This window comes from Gouania willdenowi, chromosome 16 (genome assembly GCF_900634775.1).
Source record: "Gouania willdenowi chromosome 16, fGouWil2.1, whole genome shotgun sequence".
NCBI classification, from domain to species: Eukaryota; Metazoa; Chordata; class Actinopteri; order Blenniiformes; family Gobiesocidae; genus Gouania; species Gouania willdenowi.
In genome coordinates this window covers 39,390,507-39,416,847 of record NC_041059.1, presented here as the reverse complement: position 1 = coordinate 39,416,847, position 26,341 = coordinate 39,390,507, and the positions used below count along the sequence as shown (strand labels likewise).

Below are 26,341 nucleotides of genomic sequence, written 5' to 3'. Positions count from 1 at the left end.
AAAATGAAGAAACTTCACTGCATATGCTCACATCACAACGAGTATTTTCAGGAAAAACACCCCGTCCCCCACATGAAGCAGATTATGACACCTGGTGCACTACTGTTGAATTAATCATGAAAGATCCTGCATTTTCAGACCTTCAACGATCCAGAAAAATTCTTGACAGTCTACTTCCACCAGCGGCGGATGTGGTCAAGCATCTAAGTCCGGATACATCACCTGATATCTACCTACAGCAACTCGATTCTGCTTATGGCGCAGTTCAGGATGGAGATGAGGTTTATGCAAAGTTTATGGACACTTTTCAAGATCCGGGTGAGAAACCTTCAGCATTCCTTCAACGACTCAATGTTTCTCTAAACCTAGCTGTAAAACGTGGGGCTGTACTTTCCAAAGATGTGGATAGACTTCTCCTCAATCAGTTTTGTAGGAGCTGTTGGGACAATTCATTGATTGCAGATCTACAGCTAAAGCAAAGAAAATCCAATCCCCCATCGTTTTCAGAACTATTACTACTCTTACAAACTGAAGAAAGTCATAATGAAGCAAAGACACAACGAATGAAGCAACATCTGGGCATCCCTAGACAAAAGGTGTTGACGAATATTCAATCTGCTAGTTATCATAATGAATCTGGGCTGTATGCTGTAATAACTACTTTAACCAAACAAATGGCTGAACTACAAAACCAATTGGCAACCTTAACTCAACAAAATCCAAAATCTGTACCACAGTCTGTTCCTCGGAGATCAACCCCAGCAGAGAATTTTCCCCCAAAACCCGGTTACTGTTACCGCTGTGGAGAGGATGGCCATATCAAACCCCAGTGCGTAAGTGCACCGAATCCTGCGTTAGTGGCAGAAAAAAGGAAAAAATTCAGTGAAAGATGTCAGAAATTACCCCTTAAACCCCCAGCAGTTAAAAGGCATTTAAACTAAAATCAGTTCCTGTTGTAGGACAACCAGGGACTGGCACAAACATAAAATGTCCTAAGAACATCTCCGGTAAACAAAAGGTTAACCTTAAAGAGATGACTCTCCAAACTACACCTGCCGTAATACCCAAAGGTCTTGTAGGTCCCAAATGTACTGCTGCAGTTAATATAGCCGGCATTGACTGCCACTGTCTTTTGGATACAGGGTCTCAAGTCACTACTATCCCAGTTTCTTTTTATAATCTCCACCTTTCAAGTCAACCTGTCAAACCTTTAAATGATCTTCTTGAGATTGAAGGGGCAGCAGGACAATCGGTTCCTTACTTAGGTTTTGTTGAGTTAATGGTAAAATTCCCAGCTGATTTAGTAGGGAAGGAAGTGGAAATAGCTACCTTAGCTCTTATTGTGCCAGATGTTTACTTTGAAACGCCTTCTCCTGTTTTGATAGGGACAAACACACTAGATGTTTTGTATGAGCAACTCTGTGATAATTACAAACCCCAACAATATGGTTATTTAGTACTACTTAAAACGCTTGAGCTAAGACATCGCCAAAATTCAGATGGAATTATTGGAACAGTGAGAACAGTTGAAAAAGATATAATTCAAATCCCTGCTCATCATTCTGTTATACTTCAAGGTTCAGTTAGGGTTAACAGTCCTATTACTAATAAATATGCAATTATTGAGCACCCTGGAAAAGTTTCTTTACCTGCAGGTCTTCATGTTGAGTGTTGCCTGGTAAATATTCCGTTGCATGCGCCTTACAAAGTTCCTGTCAAGGTGACTAACACTTCACAGGCTGATGTTTTTATTCCCCCTTTGAGTGTTATTGCTAACATTGGTGCTGTTCATAGTATAGTTCCTAAACAAAGAGGCAAGTCAACTGTGACTGAAGAAACATTTTCTGAAAAGGTTAACTTTGGTAATTCTCCAATTTCCCAGGAGTGGAAAGACAGAATAACTACTAAATTGACACTTATGCCAGAAGTTTTTTCCCAGAATGACCTTGATTTCGGCTGCACCGATAAAATCAAACATCAAATTAAACTACATGACCCCACTCCTTTCAAACAGAGAGCACGTCCCATTCATCCACAAGATCTCGAAGCCGTCCGCAACCATCTTAACCAGTTGTTAGAAACCGGTGTAATTCGTGAATCTCAATCTCCTTTTTCTTCCCCGATAGTTATCGTGAGAAAAAGAAACAATGATATACAACTCTGTATTGATTACCGAAAACTTAACCTGCAAACTGTTAAAGATGCTTAAGCTTTGCCCAACCTTGAAGAAACTTTTTCTACTCTCTCTTGTTCTAAATGGTTCTCTGTACTTGACCTGAAATCCAGGTACTACCAAATAGAGATGGATGAGGAGGACAAAGCCAAAACTGCTTTTGTCACACCGCTTGGGTTCTGGGAATTTAATAGGATGCCGCAGGGAGTAACAAACGCTCCAAGTACGTTCCAGAGGTTAATGGAGAAATGCATGGGAGAGTTAAACTTTAAGGAAGTTCTCGTGTTTTTGGATGATCTTATTATTTTTTCCAGTACACTGGAAGAACACGAAATCAGGCTGCTAAAGGTTCTTAATCGGTTAAAAGAGTACGGACTAAAGCTGTCCCCTGAAAAATGTAAATTCTTCCAAAAATCTGTGCGATATTTGGGACATATTGTTTCAGAGAAGGGTGTAGAGACAGATCCTGCGAAAATCGAAACTTTAAAAACCTGGCCGATCCCCAAAAATTTAAAAGAACCAAGAACTTTTCTTGGGTTTTCAGGCTATTATCGCAGATTTATTAAAACCTATGCAGATATAGCTAAACCACTAAATCAACTCACTAGAGGATACCCACCGTGTCATAAAAATGTCACTATCAAAGACAAAAATCAATATTTTGATCCTAAACATTCCTTTAGTGACAGATGGACCGAAGAGTGTCAAAAGGCTTTTGAAACTCTCATATACAAACTTACTACTGCTCCTGTTCTTGGGTTCGCTAATCCAAACCAGCCATACATCTTGCACACTGATGCAAGTGCCACTGGTCTCGGAGCTGCCCTTTACCAAGAACAAGAAGGTGTTCTGAGAGCCATTGCTTTTGCTAGTCGTGGACTTTCACAAAGTGAATCAAAGTATCCAGCCCATAAATTGGAGTTCCTTGCTCTCAAATGGAGTGTCACTGAAAAGTTTAATGATTATTTATATGGCGCTAAATTCACAGTTATCACTGACAGCAACCCTCTTACCTATGTCCTTACCACTGCAAAATTGGATGCTACTAGTTACAGATGGTTAGCTGCTTTATCAAATTATTCATTTGATTTACACTATCGTGCTGGTAAACAAAACGTTGATGCAGATGCACTCTCTCGAAAGCCCCAAGAAGTCATGCTAAATGACCAACAATCAGAGAAAGAACAACACCGCATAAACCGGTTCACGCAGCAACATCTTAAAGGCGACAACCTCACAGAACTCAACTCAGAAATAATTGACGCAATATGCACAAGCCAACTGGTCAAAACATCCTTCCATCCCTGTCCTGATCATGTTGACTGTCCACGGATTGAATCTTTATCTCTCTCCGCAGACGCAATCCCGAGCTGCTACTCTGAGTATAATAGTGGCTTACCTGTCATTCCATCTTGGTCTCACTCTGATCTCATGGAAACCCAGCGAGCAGACGATAGTATTCGAGAAATAATCTACCAGCTGGAAACCGGAAGGAGTGTTCCCCCCACAGTGAGGAGAGAACTGCCAGAACTACCACTTTTACTTCGTGAGTTAAACAAATTAGAACTCAGAGATGGCCTACTTTTCAGAAGTAGGACAAAGGAATGTCAAGTGTTACATCAACTTGTTTTACCTCAAGAACTTCGATCTGCTGTACTTAAAAGCTTACATAATGACATGGGTCACATGGGCATTGACAGAACTCTGGCTCTTGTCAGAGATCGATTTTATTGGCCAAAAATGGCAGATGACGTGAAACTCAAAATTGAAACGTGTGAGCGCTGTGTACGGCAAAAGTCTACCCCAGAGAAAGCCGCCCCACTAGTAAATATTCAAGTATCTCATCCTCTAGAACTGTTATGTATGGATTTCCTCAGTCTAGAGCCTGATACAAAGAACACGAAAGATATCCTTGTGATAACAGACCATTTCACAAAGTTTGCAGTTGCCATCCCCACTGCCAATCAAAAAGCAAAAACAGTAGCAAAGTGCTTATGGGACAACTTCATTGTTTATTTTGGCATTCCAGAACGTCTACACACAGACCAAGGTCCAGATTTTGAATCGAAGCTAATAAAAGAGTTATGTGAAATGACTGGTATCAGAAAAAGCAGAACTACTCCCTATCATCCACGGGGAAATCCTGTTGAACAGTTTAACAGGACTCTCCTTAGCATGCTGGGAACCCTGGAAAACAAACAGGAGGCAACGTGGCGTGAATACGTCAAACCCCTAGTACATGCTTACAATTGTACACGTAATGAAGTTACAGGTTACACACCCTATGAGCTGATGTTTGGACGTACCCCTCGCCTGCCCATAGATCTAGATTTTAGATTACCTATAGGTCCCAAGAAACGTCAAACTCATCATGAGTATGTTGCAAAGCTGAAGGAAAGGTTGGAAGAAAGCTATAAACTCGCATCCAGAAATAGTTCTAAAATTGCTGGAAAGAACAAGACTCGATTTGATCGAAAAATTACTGCATCCCAATTGACACCTGGGGATAGAGTGTTGGTTCGCAACGTCAGAATTCGTGGCAAACACAAGCTAGCGGATAAATGGGAACCTGATGTTTACATTGTTGTCAGCCGGAATGGAGACCTTGCAGTCTACACTGTAAAGCCAGAAGACAGAGATGGCCCAACACGTACACTGCATAGAGATCTTCTTTTATGTTGTGGTTTCCTTTCCCCTACACAGGATGAACTAAGTACATCTCCCTCTCCTTGCAGACCAAGAACTCGACAAAAACATGTTGGTGAACAAAGCCTCCATGATGATAATGATGATGATCAAACTATTTGGATTCCACAGAGAACTGTTGAGCATGTCTATGTTGATTTGGGTGACAGTACCAACAACCCAGATGTTCCTCTGCAGACAACTCATTCTGCTACACCTAAGGAAGACACTTTGCTCCTGTCAAAAGACTTTGAACCTCAACTAAACATAACTCAACCTGTTGACAACTTTTCTCTTCCTGTAGAAAGTCCAGAACCTGTACACCTCACCTCAATGGAAAATGAAAGCATGAATCTTCAGGACTCTGCAATAGAGACAGCAACTGACCAAGTTGAACCTGCAAAAGAGGTGACACTCGAATCTTCAATCGGTGAGCTGTTACCCGAGGAAGAAAATCCAGAAGATGCCATCTCACTTAGAAGAACAAATAGGCATAGAAATCCACCTGACCGATTAGGATATTCTCGATTAGGAAACCCATTGTTATCCGTTGTACAAACTCTTCTCCATAGTCTTTCATTAGCTTGTACTGAAGCTTTCGATTCCAAAGATAAAGCTCCTTCCCAAGTCCATGTCGTTTAGCTTCATCTATGTAGCGAGGACGTACATAGGAATAGAGGGGGAGGATGTAACCCACGTCATAAAGAAATGTATTATATTTATATTATTTATTTATATTATATTTAGCAGAAGTGAATTTATTATAACATCTACTCTTAAGTTATTTATATACAATATTATTTCACCGCGCTAATAGACTGCATTGACGTCACTCATCCACACGCACACACGCCAGCCAATCACAGACCAGTATCCTAGTATAAACAGGAAGCATGAGGTACGGGAGGAGAAGGCTTGAATACGGGAAAGAATCAAGCAGCAGCTGAAAACGCAGCATATGAACGGTAGCACGCGCACCCGGTGCTCAGCAGACAGCACTTTACTAACTGTGCAGACCAGCGGTTGTGCCTTGCACCTGACAAAAGGAGCGATCGGCAGCAGAACGGAGGACTTTGTATAGGCGACTCAGACTGGATCGGCCAGGTTTTTTAAACCCCCCATGGATCTAAAGATGGTGAGCTACCCACGGAGATGACGTAGTGGACGGTGAACTGCAGGTCTACCAGAGCGGTAGGACCACCGCACCGATCCTCTTACCAGGAACGCACAAACTTCAATCCTACCAGGGTGGTAGGATCAACTTTATTTAATTAGGTTCTCTTCCAGTGGACCAACCCAACGAACTTCAGTCCTACCAGGGTGGTAGGACCAACTTCATTTTCGTTTGAGTGGAACTATTTTTTTCCCCAGGCTGTGACGCCTTATGAATTGAGCTAAATCCCAGCGGGTGAACTCTAGTCTGTTTTGAGACCACTTTTGTTTATTATTATTTTCTGTAATGTAATAAATCCATGGTACTTATTTTCTATAAACAACAAATTGTCTGTCTATTCTCTGCACATCTTAGTAATCATTCCCAACTCACACTTGAACCTAGAAACTAATCTCAGAGAAAAAATTGATTAACCAACAGTAAATGTACAATTGGCTACAATCGCGTATGAGGAAAAGGACTTACGCACATCGGAGAATGCGCATAAAGCCAGATTTGAATGGGAACACCCACATTTCAGGGCTGCTCCACCCACAGTGCGTAACTGGGATGAAGGCGTGCAGTGACTGACTTAAGTACAGGGGGAGAATAGCACACAGCCAGAAACAGTGCCACTGAGCGGCTTTTTGGATTTACGTACATTTGAGAATAGAGCCTTATGAAATTAAAATGTAAAACAGTGTTTATTATAGAAACAACGCCCTAACATCATTAGCTCCTCCTACCACAGGTTGAAATGCACTGGGAAAGAAAAGAGCAACTATTCCTCCTTATGAAGCCAGCCCTCCCATTTATGGTAATCACCATATTCCCCGTGAGAGTGGTCGGGGAAGAGGAGTGGCAGCAGTTTTTCACTCAAGCTGATCAGTTACCCCAAAAACCAAACTTAACCAAAATTAATTCGAAAGCCTCTCCCTTGAAATTTGTAATCCCAAAAACCAAATAGAAAAACCCACTTTACTGGTTATAGTTTACCATCCTCCTGGTCCACATTCAGAGTTTCTCTCTGAAATCTCTGACTTTCTCACTGATCTGGTGCTGAGCACTGATAAAGCTATCATAGTAGGTGACTTTAACATTCATGCCGATGATGAAAACAACAGCCTAAATAAATTATTTATCTCACTATTAGATTCAATTGGCTTAACACAAAATGTAAACAAACCAACTCATTATCATGCACTGGACCTTGTTCTAACATATGGTTTAAATATTGACTATCTGACAATATATCCTCAAAATCCTATTCTTTCAGATCACTTCCTGTTATTCTTTGAATTAAAAATATCGGCTTGCTTAAATTCTGAGAGAAGAGTACACTATAGTAGATCATTGTCTGAGAAAGCTGTAACTAGATTTAAAGATTTAATTCCATCATTGCTTACCTCTGATCCATATGATATACAGTATCAACAGAGAGTAGCTATCAATGTCTAACGACAGAGAAAATAGATCATCTTGTCAACAGTGCAATGTTGTCACTGCACACAGCTCTGGATGCTGTTGCTCCGCTTAAACAGAAGAAGATATTTCATAAAAAGGTCACCCCCTGGTATAAATCTGAATTGAGTCTTCAAAAACAGGCATCGCGAAAATTAGAAAGGAAGTGGCTCTTCTCAAACATGGTAGAAGTTCATACTGCCTGGAGAGAAAGTTTGTTAACTTATAAAAAAGCTCTCCGCAAAGCTAGAACTTCCTATTATTCAACTTTAAAAGAGGAAAACAAAAATAATCCACGGTTTCTTTTCAACACTGTAGCCAGGTTCACCAAAAGCCACAGCTCTGTTGAACCCTCTATTCCTGTCAACCTGAGCAGTGACGACTTCATCAACTTCTTTACTGATAAAATTCTAACAATTAGAAACAAAGCTAATGTCCCCCCTGCAGGAGTGCTGAATAATTTATTAAACAAAGCAGCTCCTGAAATATCCCCAACATGTAGCTTTTATTTACATAGTTTTACTCCAATTGGTCTATCTGAACTGACCTCAATAGTTAGTGCTTCTAAACCAACAACCTGTCTTTTAGATCCAATCCCAACTCCACTATTTAAAGATGTTCTACTAATTAGCACTAATATGATGAACTGGATTAATACATCTCTAGTAACAGGTTATGTACCACAGGCCATTAAACAGAGCACAGAGACTGCCTTTGTAAAAGTAACCAATGATCTCCTCTTAGCCTCAGACAGAGGGTTGGTCTCAGTTCTGGTGATCTTAGATCTCAGTGCAGCCTTTGATACAGTGGATCATCATCTACTGGTGCAGAGACTGGAAAGTGTTTTTAGGATTAAAGAAACAGCTCTGGGTTGGTTTAAATCCTACCTATCAGACAGAACCCACTTTGTTCATGTTAATAATCTATCCTCAGTGCACACCACAGTTAATCATGGAGTTCCACAAGGTTCAGTTTTGGGACCAATGCTCTACATTAAATATGCTTCCACTAGGTAACATTATCAGAGAACATAATATAAATTTTCATTGCTACACAGATGATACACAGCTTTATCTCTCAATGAAATCAGATGAAACTAATCAGTTATTAAAACTCCAGGCCTGTCTTAATGACATCACATCCTTTATGAGTCACAACTTTCTCCTTCTTAACCAGGATAAAACCATAGTGATTTTATTTGGTCCAAAACACCTCAGAGATAAATTATCAGAGCAAATAGTGTCTCTGGATGACATTACTCTGTCACCTAGCACCACAGTAAAAAACCTAGGCGTTATCTTTGATACTGACTTATCCTTTAATTCTCATATTAAACAAATCACAAGGACAGCTTTCTTCCACCTCTGTAATATCTCTAAAATCAGGAATATCTTGACCCAGAGTGATGCTGAAAAATCAATCCATGCATTTGTTAGATCTAGATTAGATTATTGTAACGCCATACTTTCAGGATGTTCTAGTAACTCACTAAAAAGTCTCCAGTTAATTCAGAATGCTGCAGCTAGAATACTAACAGGTACTAACAGCAGAGAGCATATTTCTCCAGTATTGGCTTCTCTTCATTGGCTTCCTGTAAAATCTAGAATAGAGTTTAAAATCCTCCTGTTAGCATACAAAGCTCTGCATTATCAAGCTCCTGTGTATCTTAAAGACCTGTTAGTGCCCTATTGACCAGGCAGAACACTCCGCTCTCAGTCTGCTGGTCTCCTAGAAGTTCGTAAAGTATCTAGAAGTAGAACAGGAGGCAGAGCATTCAGCTACCAGGCTCCTCCCCTTTGGAACCAGCTCCCAGTTTTAGTACAGGAGGCTGCTACTCTCTCCACCTTTAAAAGTAAACTCAAAACCTACTTATTTGCTAAAGCATATACCTTATAATAACATTAACCTAAACACTAGGAAAAAAGCACTAAACTTAAAAATAGGAACTAAGAACTAAGATTATATAGTAGAACACCAACATTATATTCAATCACGCTTCACACCATTTACACTGATATCCACCCCATATATATATACAGTATATGTTTTTTTTTTTTTCTGCAGTCTGTGCCTTCTCCTCGCCCTCCGCTCTCTTTTCTGTTTCAGGAGTCTTGATGCTGGAGATGGCGGTTCCTGATTGATGGTTCGTGGCACAACTAGTCTGGGACACTTGGATGGTCTATCCTTCTATCCTATACTGTTTGTCCCTCTGTTCACTAACCCCAACCAGTCGAAGCGAATGTCTGCCACCTCTGAACCTGGTTCCGCTGGAGATTTCTTCCTATAAAAAAGAGGGAGTTTGTTCTTCCCAATGTTGCTAAATGCTTGTTCATGTGGATCTTGTTGGGTTTTTTCTTCTTTTTTACAATGAACTTTATATTTTGTTCAGCGCTTTGAGATGACTTTGTTGTATTTTGCGCTATATGAATGAAGTTGAATTGAACTGTGTGGTTTAGATGTGAGTCTGTTATTATCATTATTGTTGTTATTATTATCATAAATGTTTCTATCATTATATTGTGTTCTTCTTTTCCTCTGTTATTGTAAAACCACTCATCCATCCATCCACTTATTCACTCATTCATTCATTCATTCGATGGCCCATTTATTATTACATCCACCCATGCATCCATCATCCATCCACTTTATTTTTCCATCCATCCTTTTAATATTACATCCATCCATAATTACATTAAATCATCCATCTAACAATTTATTGAATCATCCTGTCATGGATCCATCCTTACATCATCCATCCATCCATCCATCCATTATTGCATTCATTAATTCATCTAACCTTTTATTTCATCATCCTGTCATGAATCCATCCTTACATCCAGTCTTCCATCATCAATCCATCCCATCATCCATCCTACCATCCATCAATCCATCCATCAATCTATCCATCAATCTATCCATCCATCCCTTTATCCATCCTTCCATCTCTCCTAGTGTTGCAGAAGGAGGCTGTGTGAAGGTCAGGATGAAACACAGCCAGCAGATTATGGTGCAGATTAAAATGAAGAAACACATTCTCATCTCCTTCTCCAGCAGCAACTCAGTAGATTAAACTGATAACCCAGTATAATTATGGTTCTATTTCATAATATTTTGTGAGATGTCTCATTATGGGATGCACTCTCATCTGTCGCCCTTTTTTGTCAATCTGCCAATCCTGATTCAAACATCATCATTCAAACACCTCTTCTCACTCTTAAGCATATCTCACGTCTTTCTACCAGCTCAACTGTCCACAGACAGATCTTTTTCTAGCTTCCGTCAACGGACGATGACAGGATTTGGACGCACTTGCTTTTTTGTGGACCACACCAGCTCAATGGAAGCCAGCACTTCTCGGGACCGTGGTCGACACCACACAGTGGTCCCGAGCTTCCAGACGCCAGCTCACCAGCTGTCGCCTCAAGCCCAGCGCTGCCCTCGACGCCTCTGGCAGTCCGGTGCACGTTGGTCCTCCTTGCCGGCGTTCACACTCAGTATTTCACTTTCACTAATATAAATATATTTCAATTTAAAATGCAGTATAAAAAATAACTGAGTGCACATATTGTCACTTTGTAACACATGTGGAACAAATGTGATAAAAAAAATAATAATTTTAGAGAAAAAAAGTCTCTGGAGTCGCCAGAAATTTGTGATATAAAAATGGGATCATGAGTTTGGAATCACTGATATACACACTTTATTACGTTCATTCCATTTGTTTAAACAGGCTACGGTTTTTTAATGAATATATCCAAGCCTCTCATTCAGGGAGTGATGGTTTGTTTTGGAAGTCATAAATATTATAAAGAAACGGTACTTTTACTTGAGTACCGTTGTTGTTTACTCGACCCTCCTCTGATTAACACTAACTTAGCATTAGCTAAGCATTAACCCAGCAATAGCTTCACATTACCAATAAAGTTACAAAAAAGTTTTGAATGTATTAGTTGAACATGTTAATGGTTGAATGGTTTGTAATTTTTTTATTGTTTTTTTTGGCTTCTTTAAGGGTCAAATAAGCCTGAAATATTGGGGTTCAATTTTTCTCACCCCTTAACCACGTTTTAGGACAACATTTTCAAAATAACCACCTCCAGGTTGGATATGCCACATAATGACCCTTCTAAGTTACACACAATCATAAACTTAGTGTCTAAAACAATATTTTTGAACATAGGTCAAATAAATAAATAAATATGACATTTTCTATTGTTTTCAATTAATGAGTGATATGATTGATAGATTTTTGTCTCAAATTTTGTTTTTGATTACAATCAATAACCTATAGTGATGTTCAGGGTTATTTATAATGATTTTTATTTATATGGTAACAAATTAGTGTCTATTATATAATTTCCAATGGCTGAAAGTCATTTCTATACTGTACATACAATTAATGTATACTAGACAACTGTCAAAAGGTGGGAAAAATTTAACCCCAATATGACGAGCTTATTTGAAACCAAAAAAAAAAAAATCCATTTTGGCAACAGAAATGTTAAATGACTGACACACCAGATAACGAGCTTAACCAGCTGTTTCACAAAAGATGTAATAACTACAATAAGGAAAAATTATAAAAGTACAAGCATAAATCTCGTTTTGTGCTTTCTTAGCTTATTTGTCAGAATCAGACAAACGGTGTAGGAGGAGTTAACGACAGACGAAAGAAAACAACTGATAACAATATAAAAGATAACTGCTGCATCCTCACTAATAATAATATACAGTAATAAAAAATACAGTATATTAAGACATGATGAATGAGTGTCGTATGGTAGTTAATAATAATATACAGTATATACAGTACATGATGAATGAGTGTCGTATGGTAGTTAATAATAATATACAGTATATACAGTATATGATGAATGACTGTAGTATGGTAGTTAATAATATACAGTATATGATGAATGAGTGTAGTATGGTAGTTAATAATAATATACAGTACATACAGTACATGATGAATGACTGTAGTATGGTAGTTAATAATAATATACAGTATATACAGTACATGATGAATGACTGTAGTATGGTTGTTAATAATAATATACAGTATATACAGTACATGATGAATGACTGTAGTATGGTAGTTAATAATAATATACAGTACATGATGAATGAGTGTAGTATGGTAGTTAATAATAATATACAGTATATGATGAATGACTGTAGTATGGTAGTTAATAATAATATACAGTACATACAGTACATGATGAATGACTGTAGTATGGTTGTTAATAATAATATACAGTATATACAGTACATGATGAATGACTGTAGTATGGTTGTTAATAATAATATACAGTATATGATGAATGAGTGTAGTATGGTAGTTAATAATAATATACAGTATATGATGAATGACTGTAGTATGGTAGTTAATAATAATATACAGTACATGATGAATGACTGTAGTATGGTAGTTAATAATAATATACAGTATATACAGTACATGATGAATGACTGTAGTATGGTTGTTAATAATAATATACAGTATATGATGAATGAGTGTAGTATGGTAGTTAATAATAATATACAGTATATACAGTACATGATGAATGAGTGTTGTATGGTAGTTAATAATAATATACAGTATATGATGAATGACTGTAGTATGGTAGTTAATAATAATATACAGTACATGATGAATGAGTGTAGTATGGTAGTTAATAATAATATACAGTATATACAGTATATGATGAATGAGTGTCGTATGGTAGTTAATAATAATATACAGTATATACAGTATATGATGAATGAGTGTAGTATGGTAGTTAATAATAATATACAGTATATACAGTACATGATGAATGAGTGTTGTATGGTAGTTAATAATAATATACAGTATATGATGAATGAGTGTAGTATGGTAGTTAATAATAATATACAGTATATACAGTATATGATGAATGAGTGTAGTATGGTAGTTAATAATAATATACAGTATATACAGTATATGATGAATGAGTGTAGTATGGTAGTTAATAATAATATACAGTATATACAGTATATGATGAATGAGTGTAGTATGGTAGTTAATAATAATATACAGTATATACAGTATATGATGAATGAGTGTAGTATGGTAGTTAATAATAATATACAGTATATACAGTACATGATGAATGACTGTAGTACCTTCTTGACGTAGCCCTGGATGAGTTCGGCTGACGGCTGCTGCTCTGCAGACAGACAGTCTTCCAGCTGTAGTCTGTAGGACGAGCAGAGCGACTGGTTCCTGTGAGAGAGCGAGAGGACGACCAGTGTCAGCGTGTCATGTTGTCACTATGTCACTCTATCACTGTACTTCACCAGCCGCTTCAGTTTCACTCCACTTTTACTTTTGTTTTCACAACCAAGGCTTTTTAGATGAGCAGCGAGCGTAGCTCGTAGATTCTTAACGTTATCAGAACAAGCACAGTTTCAAGCAGCCAAATTATTTTCCAGCAAAAATCAATTATGAGCCACAGAATAGATATAAGCGTTCACGTTTCTTTGAATAGTTTTTATTTTAGTTGATTGCAGAAATACATTACAAAATAAAAAAATTTAAAAAAAAAAAAACATCTGGGGAATAATTTGAAGAAAATTAAAGATTTTTGGAAAAATTGAGAGACGTATTCACTAAGATCTGAAATAAAGGGTGTTAACCAGGTGCATCCCTAAATCCTTTGGTGATTCAGTTTCTTCACATGCTGTGAGGCAATGATTAGCACGTGTGCAGAAGTGATGGAGATTTAAATGAGCATTTTGCTCGTTCAATGAGGAGACGTCAGTGCACAGAAACACACACTGACATTTCAGGCAGATGGACTTCTCTGTCTGCTGTACACACATTTAATAATGTAGAAAACTAAATAAACAATTAAAATGTTAAAAAAAATAACATTAAAAGCTAAATATATTTTTTCCCCCTCATGTAATGTGGCTGCTCCATCTCTGACCCAGGTTGATGTGGTGAAGGAGGGCTACACATCAATCTAACTCTTTCCATGCAGGTTAAAGGAATATAACGCCCAACATAATCACAAAATATCTCCCAATACACACAAATCGACAGCAAAATACACAAAATATACAAAAACACATTCAAAAATTTAAAAAAACACACAAAATGACTCATAAAACACACAACAACCACTTAAACAAAATGTTTATGAAAACACCAAAAACAAAAACAGATTACAGATCGCTCCAAAGACACACAAACTGTTAACAAAATTACAGGAAAATACAGAAAACAACAACAAAAATACAGAAAGTGAAAGAAAAATACACAAAATTACAAGTATATAAAAAATTACAAAAAACATACATAGAGATTCCAAAAACACACAAATTTACTACAAACTGACAAAACAAAAAAAAACATAGACAAAGACAAAAAAAGACACCCCCTATATTAATGCTAAGATCAATCAGTACTCTAAATGCTGACTAAATGTCGATAATGTGGCCCTCACAACAGATACAATCACATTTTTGTTGCCCCCGCTGTGATAGAGTTGCCCATCCATACCGTAGGGGATCAAAATCACACCGTGGGGGTCCACTACAGTGGTGGTGAGAACCCTGATGTTACCCTGATATAAAATGAGCTGGAGGCTCTGCACTCGTGGATGCAGAGGTTGGATGAGACCAGGTGCATTTGCTTCTGCTGGATATAAAAAGTCCAGTCCAGCCTCTCGCTGTGTTTTCATGCAGGCTCTGTCAGCCTCTGCGGCCTCATGTGGTTCGACAGGTGTCATCTACCCCCCACCCCCCACTGGGCGGGCCCACCTGCTTTACGCCGCCCTCCTCCTCCTGTGATGCTCACATGCTTATAATGGTTTGTATAATAACTCCCACTGGAGAGCGACGCTCCCATGGAAACTAAGAGTGTATTACCTGCTAATGGCCTGCTCTGGGATTGGCTCCGACTCCCAGGCAGTAACATCATTTGTAAATGTGCGGTTTCCAATTACGCCGTGTGCACTGAAGTACAAAACAGGGACTGAGTTGATGTTTTGTTGTATTTCTGAAGACACCAAAGTGCAGCCAAGCCTTTCTTCCTCATGTGTTTGTGGATGCAATGAAAGTGGATTCAAACTCATGACTTCTGGGATCTGTCTGTATAGCTATAGCTACATATGTAGCTAATCATTTCTAATCAACATTCTGCAAGATTACAGGCCTCACTTACACAAACTGTGACATTGACGTCCTTTTTTACGTGGATGTTAAGACGTGTCAACAGTGAACTGGTCGTGGCTGTGACTACATGTCCTCTCTAGTCTCATCGTCTGTTTTAAAACAATGGGATGAGTCTTTAATATCCTTTGATTTGGGGGTTTTGGTCAACGAAGAGTTTCCAAGAGGGGGGATTGCTTTCCTCTAAGACCCCAATGTTGTAAAGAATAAATTAAATCACACATTCTAAACCTCTCCTTAAAGCTGCAGTATGCAGAATTGTGAGACGCTCCACTGTAGCCTTCCCAAAGTCAGAACAAAAGACCACAGCACACACCAGGCCATTATGTTCAAAGAGGGAAATGTCAACAACTCATCAAATTTTGCTTTTCTCACTGCTGTGAGTCACAAAATAGACACAGAGCTCTATAACAAAATACTTCAGGCCGAGCTGAATCCACTGATATACAGGTCGGGTATGTTACGTACCAAAACAGTGCCACAAAATTAGAAAATACACAGCAAAAAAGTCAGCAATCATGACAAATAGTGTCTTACCTTTGTTGTTTCTTATCAAAAGTTGCTCTAATGTTCATAAAACTCCATATTTTGATAAATCCAAATTGTGTTGTATTGATACAACCATTACAGACATCCAGACATTTCTCAGTCAAGAAATTCGTCCAAAACTTTGGCACAGTTGTGGCAAAGTGGGCTTCTGGCTGAACTTTTTTTTTGTACAAAAACACGTGTATTTTTGGCCTAATGTTTATTATCATCACCAAACTTGCTGCAGCTGATGTCAATACATTAGTTGAATTGTTTTAGCTTTTATAGCCTTTGATAATGATAATTGCCTTAATATTTGATGTATAGCTTAGAAAAATGTTATTGTTATCAGGATGTGATTTTCAGTGAAAAGAGGCAGGCGGTTGCCATGTTGTAAAGAAGGGGGCCGGGGACGGCTGGGGGTGCCCCTCTTTGTAACTTTTGGTGATTTCATCTCCAAAAGTCGCAAATAAAACGATAAAAGTCACTAGATTTGTTTCTCTTTAGGAGAAGTTGCAGGAAGAAGCAAATGGGCAAAAAACAGACATCACTGACGGTGGGGTGTGGGTTAGATGGGGAGGGCGGTTTAGGGAACGCCTCTGATGCAGGTAATTGGTCACAGCTGTAGCGAGGACTCTTATGGTCCAGAACTGAAGCAGGACTGGTGTTACCAGGAACACTTTGGTGTGTTTATTGTGTGTGTTCTGTAATATTGTATGCTTTTTTTGGTCATTTTGTTGTAATATTGCTGTTTTGTGTATTTCTGAAGTGATTTAGAATATTTTTGGAGTCATATTTCATTTTTGAATTATGTATATTTTTTTGTCATTCAGTGTGTTTTTATTGTGTCATGTTGTGTATTCTGTAATATTGTTTGTTATTTTGTTGCATTGTTGCTGTTTTGTGTGTTTCTGCATTCATTTTGTCTGTTTTTGGAGTCATAATGTGTATGTTTGGATTCTGTATATTTTTGTTGTCATTTCGTGTGTTTATGTTGTGTATTCTGTAATATTGTTTGTTATTTTGGAGTCATATTGTTTGCGAGGCTAATGCTGCCTGAGCTAACGTTTTTCTGTATTCACGCCTGTGCTTTCCTCCTCTGACTGGTGTGTGCTCAGAATGCTGCTGACACACACCCTGGTGGAGGTTTGAATCCCCCGGGGCTGCTGCTGATGTGAGCGTCTGTCTGTGCACTGACAGCATCTGACGATAAAGTCCGAGGGCACCCCAGGATGGAAGTCTCTCCTGCCCTTTTCACTCAATCTCCCACTGTGAACCCCCACTTCGCCCCTTCACGGTGCGTTTCCTGCAGAATCAAGGCAAGGCAAGCGTGTCTTTAAGAGAAAGAAGGTCCGACGCTGCTCACTCAGCTGGAACGTATCCCCTCAAAATAAACATTTCTGCAGTCGGCTCTCTGTGAGCGCAGGGACGTTGGGACTGTTGGTGTGAAGCCAGAATTGGTTGGGATAAGGTGACCTTCAACAAAACACTTCACCTCACTCCTTCTCCATCTGCAAAACCCTTTAAAGGGGCGGTGTTATGAAAAAATGACTTTATAATGGTTTTGCTGATAAACATTTCTTTAGCCTCATTCAGAGGGACAAAGTAGCTAAAGTTCTGTTTCCTCTCTCCCGTGTTATTCCACATTTTGTAAAAAGTCAGCTCCAAACAGACCAGTTGGGTTTTTCTTACGTTGTGACGTCACATTGCGGAAACTCCTCCTCCTGAAAATCCTAGCTCCTCCTACCCTATAAGAATGTGAGTGGTCCTATAGTGATAAGTTGTTTATGCCAACCTTCTCATTTTCCTTTCAATCATGTTGTCAATGGAATTTAATCAATAATTATATTAGTAATCATGTTCAATGTGGATCAGAGTTATCATTAAATTATGCTGTGGTGTGTTTTTAGCAAAACTTAATGGTTCCAATACACTTTACACTTTAAACGCAAGCTGCTATTTTAATATTTATATTGATCATATGCTCATATTTAAGTATTTAGATGATGAATTCATAATCGTATTGAGAATAATTTAATAATCTGAGAGTCATGAATGAAATTCATTGTACAATATTTGACTAATATAGAATATAATTTATTTATAATACAACCTGTATTATTTAAGGAATTTTGTACACAGTGTTCTCTGCACAGACCAGGTTATTGATAATGAACTATGGAAAGGTATTAAGCTCACTGTAGCCAGGAGAACCTGTAACTCACAGTCTTCCAGCACAGAACCCCAACTCCTGCTTAATCCAGGTGGAAGGAGGTTCTTGTAGCACATCAACTCTTGCTTCACACACGCACACGGACTCTAAATCCCTGCCTGGGTCAATAAACCGGACAATTGTGTGTGAATGAAATGAACAATTAAACATCAGAATCCACGGATCCAACAAATGACAGTATTATTTGACTTTTCTTCATTAGTATTGTAATCTGGAATAATTCATTTTCTTTATGTTATTTATAGTTCTCATACTTGACACTGTACATATGCACTGAATGGCCCTTCAAACTAATGTTTGATGTATTTAAATGTCTTCTGTCTGTTTCACATAGTAATACATGGTATCCAGAGTCATAGAGAAAGAGAGTTGCATCAACTCCGTTCACTCCAATGGTTGAGTTTTTTCACAGCAATGGCGGCTCATGGAGACTAAACAGTTCACTAATGAAGCCTATTGAAGCCACAGCAGAGAGAGTTTGTGATGCATATTTGAACGGTAGGACGTTTAAATAATCATATTTAATATTATTATTATTACTATTAACCTATATAGAATCATTAAGGTGTGCATTAAAGCATGTTAGTGGATTATCCCTCGCTAAACTAGTAGATTAAGAGATAAATAGCAGATAACAGGGAAGGATACGCTAACGTTACTGGATAAAGTAACACACAGCGTTAACCACAAGGTTCAATTATATTAATGTCATGATGTGAAATTAGAGAAAATAAGTTTGAAATAAAAATGAAATAAAAAAAATACAATAAAATAAAAAAAATACTTTTAAACTTAATTTGTTTTTGCTGTAGTAAATTAAATTAATGAATGAAATACAACTTGTACAGTGATGAGTGAAAAATGAGGAATGGATTTTTGGATTACGAGCTAGAATTAGTTTAACGTTAAACAACAACAATGAAGAAAGCTATTTTTGTGATATTGATGTGAATTTATACTGCTGCTGCATATTTCAGATTTCTAAACATCAAGTTTAAGCAAAAAGGTCATTTATGGATTACATTTTAGAAGCTTTGAGTTTCTCCTCACTGTAAAAATCATGTATAAACTCATGGAGATCATGGCAGAGGGAAAGGGAAGTTACTAACCCTTAGTGAGATTGAAAGCACACAGAAGTTTAAAATACGCCAACAATGTTGAAAATATTGTCAATAATGCAGTTATTGACGCCAAATTACTGAAAATTACAGCGATGTCAATCGATTTGAACAGAACGCCCGTGACTTCCAGGGTACGAATTCAGTCTTACATGAATCACGTGACTTCCGTTGTCGCAACTCTCTCTCTCTATACGGCTCTGATGGTACCTTCAAAAGCAAATTGTCTGTTTCTTCAATGTCTGCTCCACCATTGATTTACTAATCTAAAATTATACTTAAATACTTATTATTTCACTATTACTTTACTTTGTTTAATAATCTAAGTATCATAATCCTACATTTCTCATGAACACCATATCATAACATGTCATACAACAATTGGCTACGTGCTTACGTTAGCGTGATTGTTATGGTTTGGTATCATAAGACAAACAGAACGGCACAAAACAAACAATAGCAGCTGAAATGATCCACAAACGTGGAGATATTTATCTGGCGTTGAAAAACCTGTACTGTAAAATAAGAAAGGCTGCTGCTGACTCAGGGGAAAATATAGACGAAAGAGAATCTGAAAAGAAGAAGAAATTGAGGAGTTTTATTACTAAATGGATGTCGGGTCATGAGTGGCTGGTATTCCACCATTTGTTTACCTTTAAAATGTGCACTATACAGTTTGTTTACATTTGAAGAGCATGCATGTTAGTAAGATATGTTTTCTCTACAGTACATGTCATTTTTAGTACTGATTACTTGTTCTTTCTAATGTCAGTGTCAAGTTAAGTTTGTTTATTAAGTTATGAGAATATACTTTATAAAAGATTCACTTCTCCGACACACCCAAAGTTCCATATTATTAGAAAATGTTAAAAAAAATTGACAAAAATACAAAAATATACACATAAGAGCACAGCATGCATTTATAACTTATAGTCATCTAGGACAACAAAGGCAATACAAAAATGACTCCAAAAACTAGAAGTAAAAGACAAAACTATACAGAACCAAGCAAAATGACAAAAAACCTACATCACAAAGTCATGGAGAAGCAAAGACACAAGAACATATAAAAAGAACAGCCTTTAATGGCATTTCATTAATGTTTATGAAAAGTCATTCTCATGAAATATTAGGTAGGTTTAGTCTTTTTTGTGTATCGTTTTTGTCTTTTTGTGTATTTTTCTGTCATTTTGTTTGTTTTTCAGAAATGTTTTCTGACATATTTTTATTGTTCTTATGTGTATTTTCTGTCATTGTGTGTGTTTTTGGCATCATTTTGTGTATTTGTTTTGCATTTGTATACATTTTAACATTTATTATGTTTTTGGAGTTATTTTTGTTTAATATCCTGTGGTTTTTTTTTTTGCATTTTTCTGTTATTTTGTGTGTTTTTGGCCACATTTTGTGTATTTTTGTAGATTTATCTAACTTTTTTGTGTTTTTGGAGTAATTTTTATATTTTTGCTGTCCCTTTGTGTATATACAGTATGTTTCTGTGATTTATTTATTTATTTTTATTGTTTTATGGAGTCATTTTTGTGCATTTACTTTGAGGGCTGCACAGGAACAGATCTATTCTTTATGTCTGTAAAATAAATGGATCTTGAGGGCCGGTTCCGATCATCATAGATCGAATACAAAGAATGTTTTTAAAAATATTTTTTTTACAATCAAACACATCCTTCCTTTGTGAAAATGAGAGAAACCAATGTGATGTCTGAGCGTGGGAAACATAATCACTACGTGAGTCCCACTAAGTGTTTTTTCTGCATAGTGACACCAATTAGCGCCCATTAGCATCCCAACATGCTTTCTTAAGAGAGAAACAAAGGTCTGTCCTCAGGAGGACGTCGGAGGTCCCCAGAAGGATAAACGTCTTCCTTCAGTGTAATGACAGGTTGGAAATCAGAGCGTCTTTGTTTGGTTTTCACCTTTGCTCACAAACATTTCTACAGCTCAGAGGGAGTTATTGTTCCAACTGCATATAGGAAAAAGCCTTTTTAAGCAGAAATCAGCTTTTAGCAAAAGCAGGCTGTGATAGTGAGCAGCTTATGGACAGTGATGAGAGATTATTTCTATTAGCAATATCACACCGTGGGAAACTAACGCTAACGGCCAAGCTAACGCAGTAATTATGAGTTCATGTTCTGAATTGCAATGAAATATTTCATTGTCGTTTACGCGTAAAGCATCGCTAACACACATTGTTAGACGCTAGTGTTAGCATTACTAAGGGTGCTTTCACACTGCAGGCAAATGCGACCCATATCCGACCTGTATCCGACAGTCTGAACAGTACAATTACAATTGTTTTTTTAAATCCGACACAGGTCACTTTCATATGTGGTCCTATATTCATATATTCAATATGTATCTAATTTTTTTGCAATGCGACTGCAGTCGATCACGTTACCCTGGGGGGTAAACCCGGGCCAGGCGGCGGGGCGGCTCTTACCCGTCACTGGTTCGGACCAGTACGGCCCTGTAGAGCTGGTGCTGGGGGCTGTTGGACTCAGGTCCACAGGGGTGGATGAAGGGGTGGACGGCTGCCAGGACGAAGCCCTGCTGGTAGAGCTCCTGGAGCTGACCGGGGAGTTCTCTCACCGAGGACAGACGAAGAGTGGATGTCCCCCCTGAGACCAAAGCAGAACAAACACACACCTTTAATGCCAATGTCGACACTTTGACATGATTCATCAGGATAACTTTGGTTCTATAGCATTTTAACAGAAGATAAACACAGCAGTACAAAGCACGAAGCTCTCGTTTCCTGCTGCTTTTCTCACAGAAAGTCAATTTGCAGAAACATGGAGGGAAGAAGCGGCCACTTATTAGTGCTTTTAATAAACAATCCTAAAGCAGTGAATAGAGAAACAATGCAATTATAATCCCTCATCTTCACAGTCTGACTCCTTTTTATTACCTCCAAGGAATGGGCTCGTCTTCTGCCGGAGGACGTGATTTTATTACTAAAGCTAAGCTACGAATACTGGTCTTTGTATTCTTTAGATCAGACGCTCCATCCCTTTAATCCTGAGTCTGACTTTATTAAACCTATCACTTTGTCTGAGATCAGAGTTACAGACAGACTGCTAGGATGTATTTAGGAGCTTAAAACACAACCAAGAAAATTAAAAAGCAACAAGATGACTCCAAAAAACATAAAGTTACAGATAAATACACAAAAAAACAACAAAAATACACAAAATGACAGAAAGATATAGAACACCAAACCACACAAAACAACAACACAGAACCAGGGTCACTTCAATTAATTTCACCAATGGCCCTCAAACTTCAGTCTAAAAAAATTCAGAAATGTTTGTTCCGTGTCTATTGAATAAACACAATGTTTGATTGGATTAATATTTTTGAGATATGGATAATTTAGTGAGGGGGGAATGTGTCGATTTTGGCTCGTCCTTATTTTTCTTCCATATTTGGCTTATATAATAAATAAGGATTAATGAAAATCGACACACACCCCCCTCACTAAATTATCCATATCTCAAAAATATTAATCCAATCAAACAAAAACATTTACAGTGACAATTCAATTTGAAATTCCTGAAAATTTGTTAAAATGACATGGAATGAAAATATGCAAAATTACAACAAAAATAGCACAGAACAGAAACACAGATATACAAAACAACCAAAATATATAGAAATTACAAAAAAGATTTAATTAATGCTCATAGTATTCTAAATACTAGCATGTTTGCTGACAATAATAACAACAACAATTAATTTATTTGCATTCTTAGTCTATTATTACTGGGAAAGACTTCAGTGGAGTGATGTCTATCACGACAGCGCTAACCGTGTAAGCTAATCTCTCTTTTTCCTAGCCCTCAGGACGATCACATGACCTCTCATTTCTGCACACCTGATCATTGCTGGGCGTAGCTTCCTGACATGGAACCAGCCTCCTCATTCATGCATAACTGATCATCTCCCACTTCTAAAACCAATAACTGACATTAAAAAACAAACTTTACTTTACTTTGTTACTCTTACTAAAACAGTGCGACCCCCAAACGGACGACGTAGGAACCACAGTTACTTGGACTAATTGCATGTAATCAGGGGTGGACTGGCCATTTGGCTGGTCCGTCCGCTACATTTTTTTAATGACTATTTTGACATTACCCATCAAAGTTTGAGATAATTGTCTATGGGGGCAAAAGACAAAGTAGAATTAAATATATAGAGCGTCTTGAGATTTGTGACAACCATAATGTCGGTAACATAAACTGAACAAAAATATAAACGCAACACTTTAATTTTTGCTCCCATTTTTCATGAGCTGAACTCAAAGATCTAAAACATTTTCTCTACAAACATATGTGAACAAATATTGTTCACAAATGTGTGTAAATGTGTGTTAGTGAGCACTTCTCCTTTGCAGAGATAATCCATCTCACCTCACAGGTGTGGCATATCAAGATGCTGTTTATTGCACAGGTGTGCCTCGAGGTGGCCACAATAAAAGGCCACTCTAATAATGTTCAGTTTAATCACACAGCACAATGCCACAGATGTCGTAAGGGCTGTTGTCCGTGAATTGAACATGAATTTTTCTGCAAACGGCAAACCAACAAACCAGCGTGGCAAACCCAGCATCAGGAGCCGGTGAAGATAAAGTCAATGAGGAAATGACGACTGGAGGCAGATATGGTAAGTAACATAAAATGGGTAACAAATGCCAAAAAAGGTCCAAAAGTGGCAAAAACGGGGGAAAGCAATCTTCAAAAAACAGGAAATAAGTGGTATCCAATGGCAAAATGTAGCTTAAATGGGAAAAATGTGGTAAACAATGCAAAGAAAGGGCCAAAAAAAGTGTCAAAAGGGACAAAAATGTGCAACAAAAAGGCAAAATGTAGGGAGAAATGAAACAAGTGATATTTATTTGGCAAAAGGTAGCTTATTTGGATGAAAAGAGCCAAAAAAAAGTGTCAAAAGGGGCAAAAATGGGAAAATGAAAGTTGCAAAAAGCAAAAAATAAAATAAAAAGGGGTTTAAAAGTTTCCCTATTTTAGGGTGATTTGGGGGATTGATATTTCAAATTAACACAGAGCCACATGTTGAGAATCACTGACCTAATAAAGGCTTCATCATGGTTTTAGTAAATATTTGCAAATTTGATTTTGGTTTCCACAGAGCAGACAAAGGCCACGTTTACATGGGAGCTTTAATAACTCTTTAATTCAAAATAAAAGTTATATCCTCTGATTTTGTAAACACTAAATTCCAAATAAATATGTAATTCCACATTAACCTTAAATCTGAATTAAATGGCAGGTTTATGCCAATTTGATTTCGAAATTAAATAATTTGTAAATGCTTAATTCCACTTTAAGGTAATTCTAGCCGTTCTGATCATGCACGACTTAAATATGCACTGGTGACGTAATAATCCAAGATGGCTGACCGGACTCCAGTCGAGACTATTTATTTAACAAGAGCCTTAGAAGACATGGATATAATGAAATGAGTGGATTGACGGAAGCATAAACATGCGGATATTCACACACGGCAAACAGAACAGGCTTCATCAAGGCATGAAGGACCAGAGCTTCACTATTGACCTGCGAATCATGATAAAGTTATTTTTCACTCATCCTGTATAGTGGAGGCAGAACAGCTGTTACATTACCCGCTGGCATTGATTGACCAAAGTACGGTGTTCTGCCTCCCTTTTCCGCTGCTCTATCTCCTTCTCAGCTGACCAAAGTGAAACCGTGTGTTATTGTCAAGCTGCTGCTTCAAAACTACAGCCAAAATGAAAGTGAAAACAGTTCTTAAAATAAAAAAAATCTAATGGATTAGAAAATTTTCCAGCATGATTTTGTATTGGGCTCTACAAAGCTAGAAACGGCCCTGCCCGTTAGTCTGGCCACTTTCCTAGTCATGACATCACTTCTGTTGTGATTTTACACTCTAATCAATAAAGACTAATTGATTGATCACTTTTAGTCCTTGAGCTATGTGCTTTTTGTGTTCACTACTATAAAAGATTATGACTCTGATCTGTAGTTTACAGAGAGACGACGCAGTGAGATTTATGGACTTCTACATGATGTCTCTGATAATGTATATTTGGACATGAAATGACATGACTGGGTTTTTGTCCCAGTCCACCCCCGTATGTAATGCAGTGCTTCTCAAACTTTTTTGGGTGTTCCCAACTTTGAAAGAAGGTGAACTTTTGAGTAAGTAAGTAAAAGTTTATTTTTATAGCACCGTTCAAGAGCAAAAACATCACAAAGTGCTTCACGTTCTTCAGCTGCTTTTTAAAAATGTCCACAGAGATCAGGGCTCTCAATTCTGGGGGAAGATCGTTTCAAGACGGTGTAAGACGGTTCTTGTCTTACACTCACACTACTGTGGGAACAGAATTGTTCCCTCTTGTTCCCTCTTTTCCCCACTTACGCCCGCCCTTTCCCCAGCCTCCCAGCCAATCAACACTCAGAACACATTTAAACAAAGACACACATTGGCAGCGAAAGCTGCACGTAACCATGACGCCTTCTCGGCCATGGGAAATCTCAGCCTCAGTTAACCACTGAATTCACACAAGTGGAACATAACCAGAACATAGAACCCAGAATCCAAGCCCGGACTCGGGTCGGGCTTGGGCCAAGAATCTAAACTCTACTCTAGAGAACCACAGTGAGACCAAAATGAGCGCACCGAAGACTCATCCAAGAGGAGACAAAAGACCCCATAACAACATCTGAAGAACTGCAGGCATCACTTGCCTCAGTTAATGTCAGTGTTCATGACTCCAC

The 26,341-nt window shown here is 37.9% G+C and overlaps 1 protein-coding gene across 1 annotated transcript in view; it reads right to left on the bottom strand.

Moving 5' to 3' along the window:
• Positions 1 to 26,341, bottom strand: part of rftn1b (raftlin, lipid raft linker 1b) — a 139,727-nt gene that overhangs the window by 57,616 nt on the left and 55,770 nt on the right. The window contains exons 3-4 of the mRNA XM_028470047.1: positions 22,003 to 22,180; positions 13,617 to 13,716 (exon numbers count right to left, since the gene is read on the bottom strand). Coding sequence (XP_028325848.1) covers positions 13,617 to 13,716; positions 22,003 to 22,180 — 278 coding nt within the window. The remainder of the gene's footprint in view (positions 1 to 13,616; positions 13,717 to 22,002; positions 22,181 to 26,341) is intronic.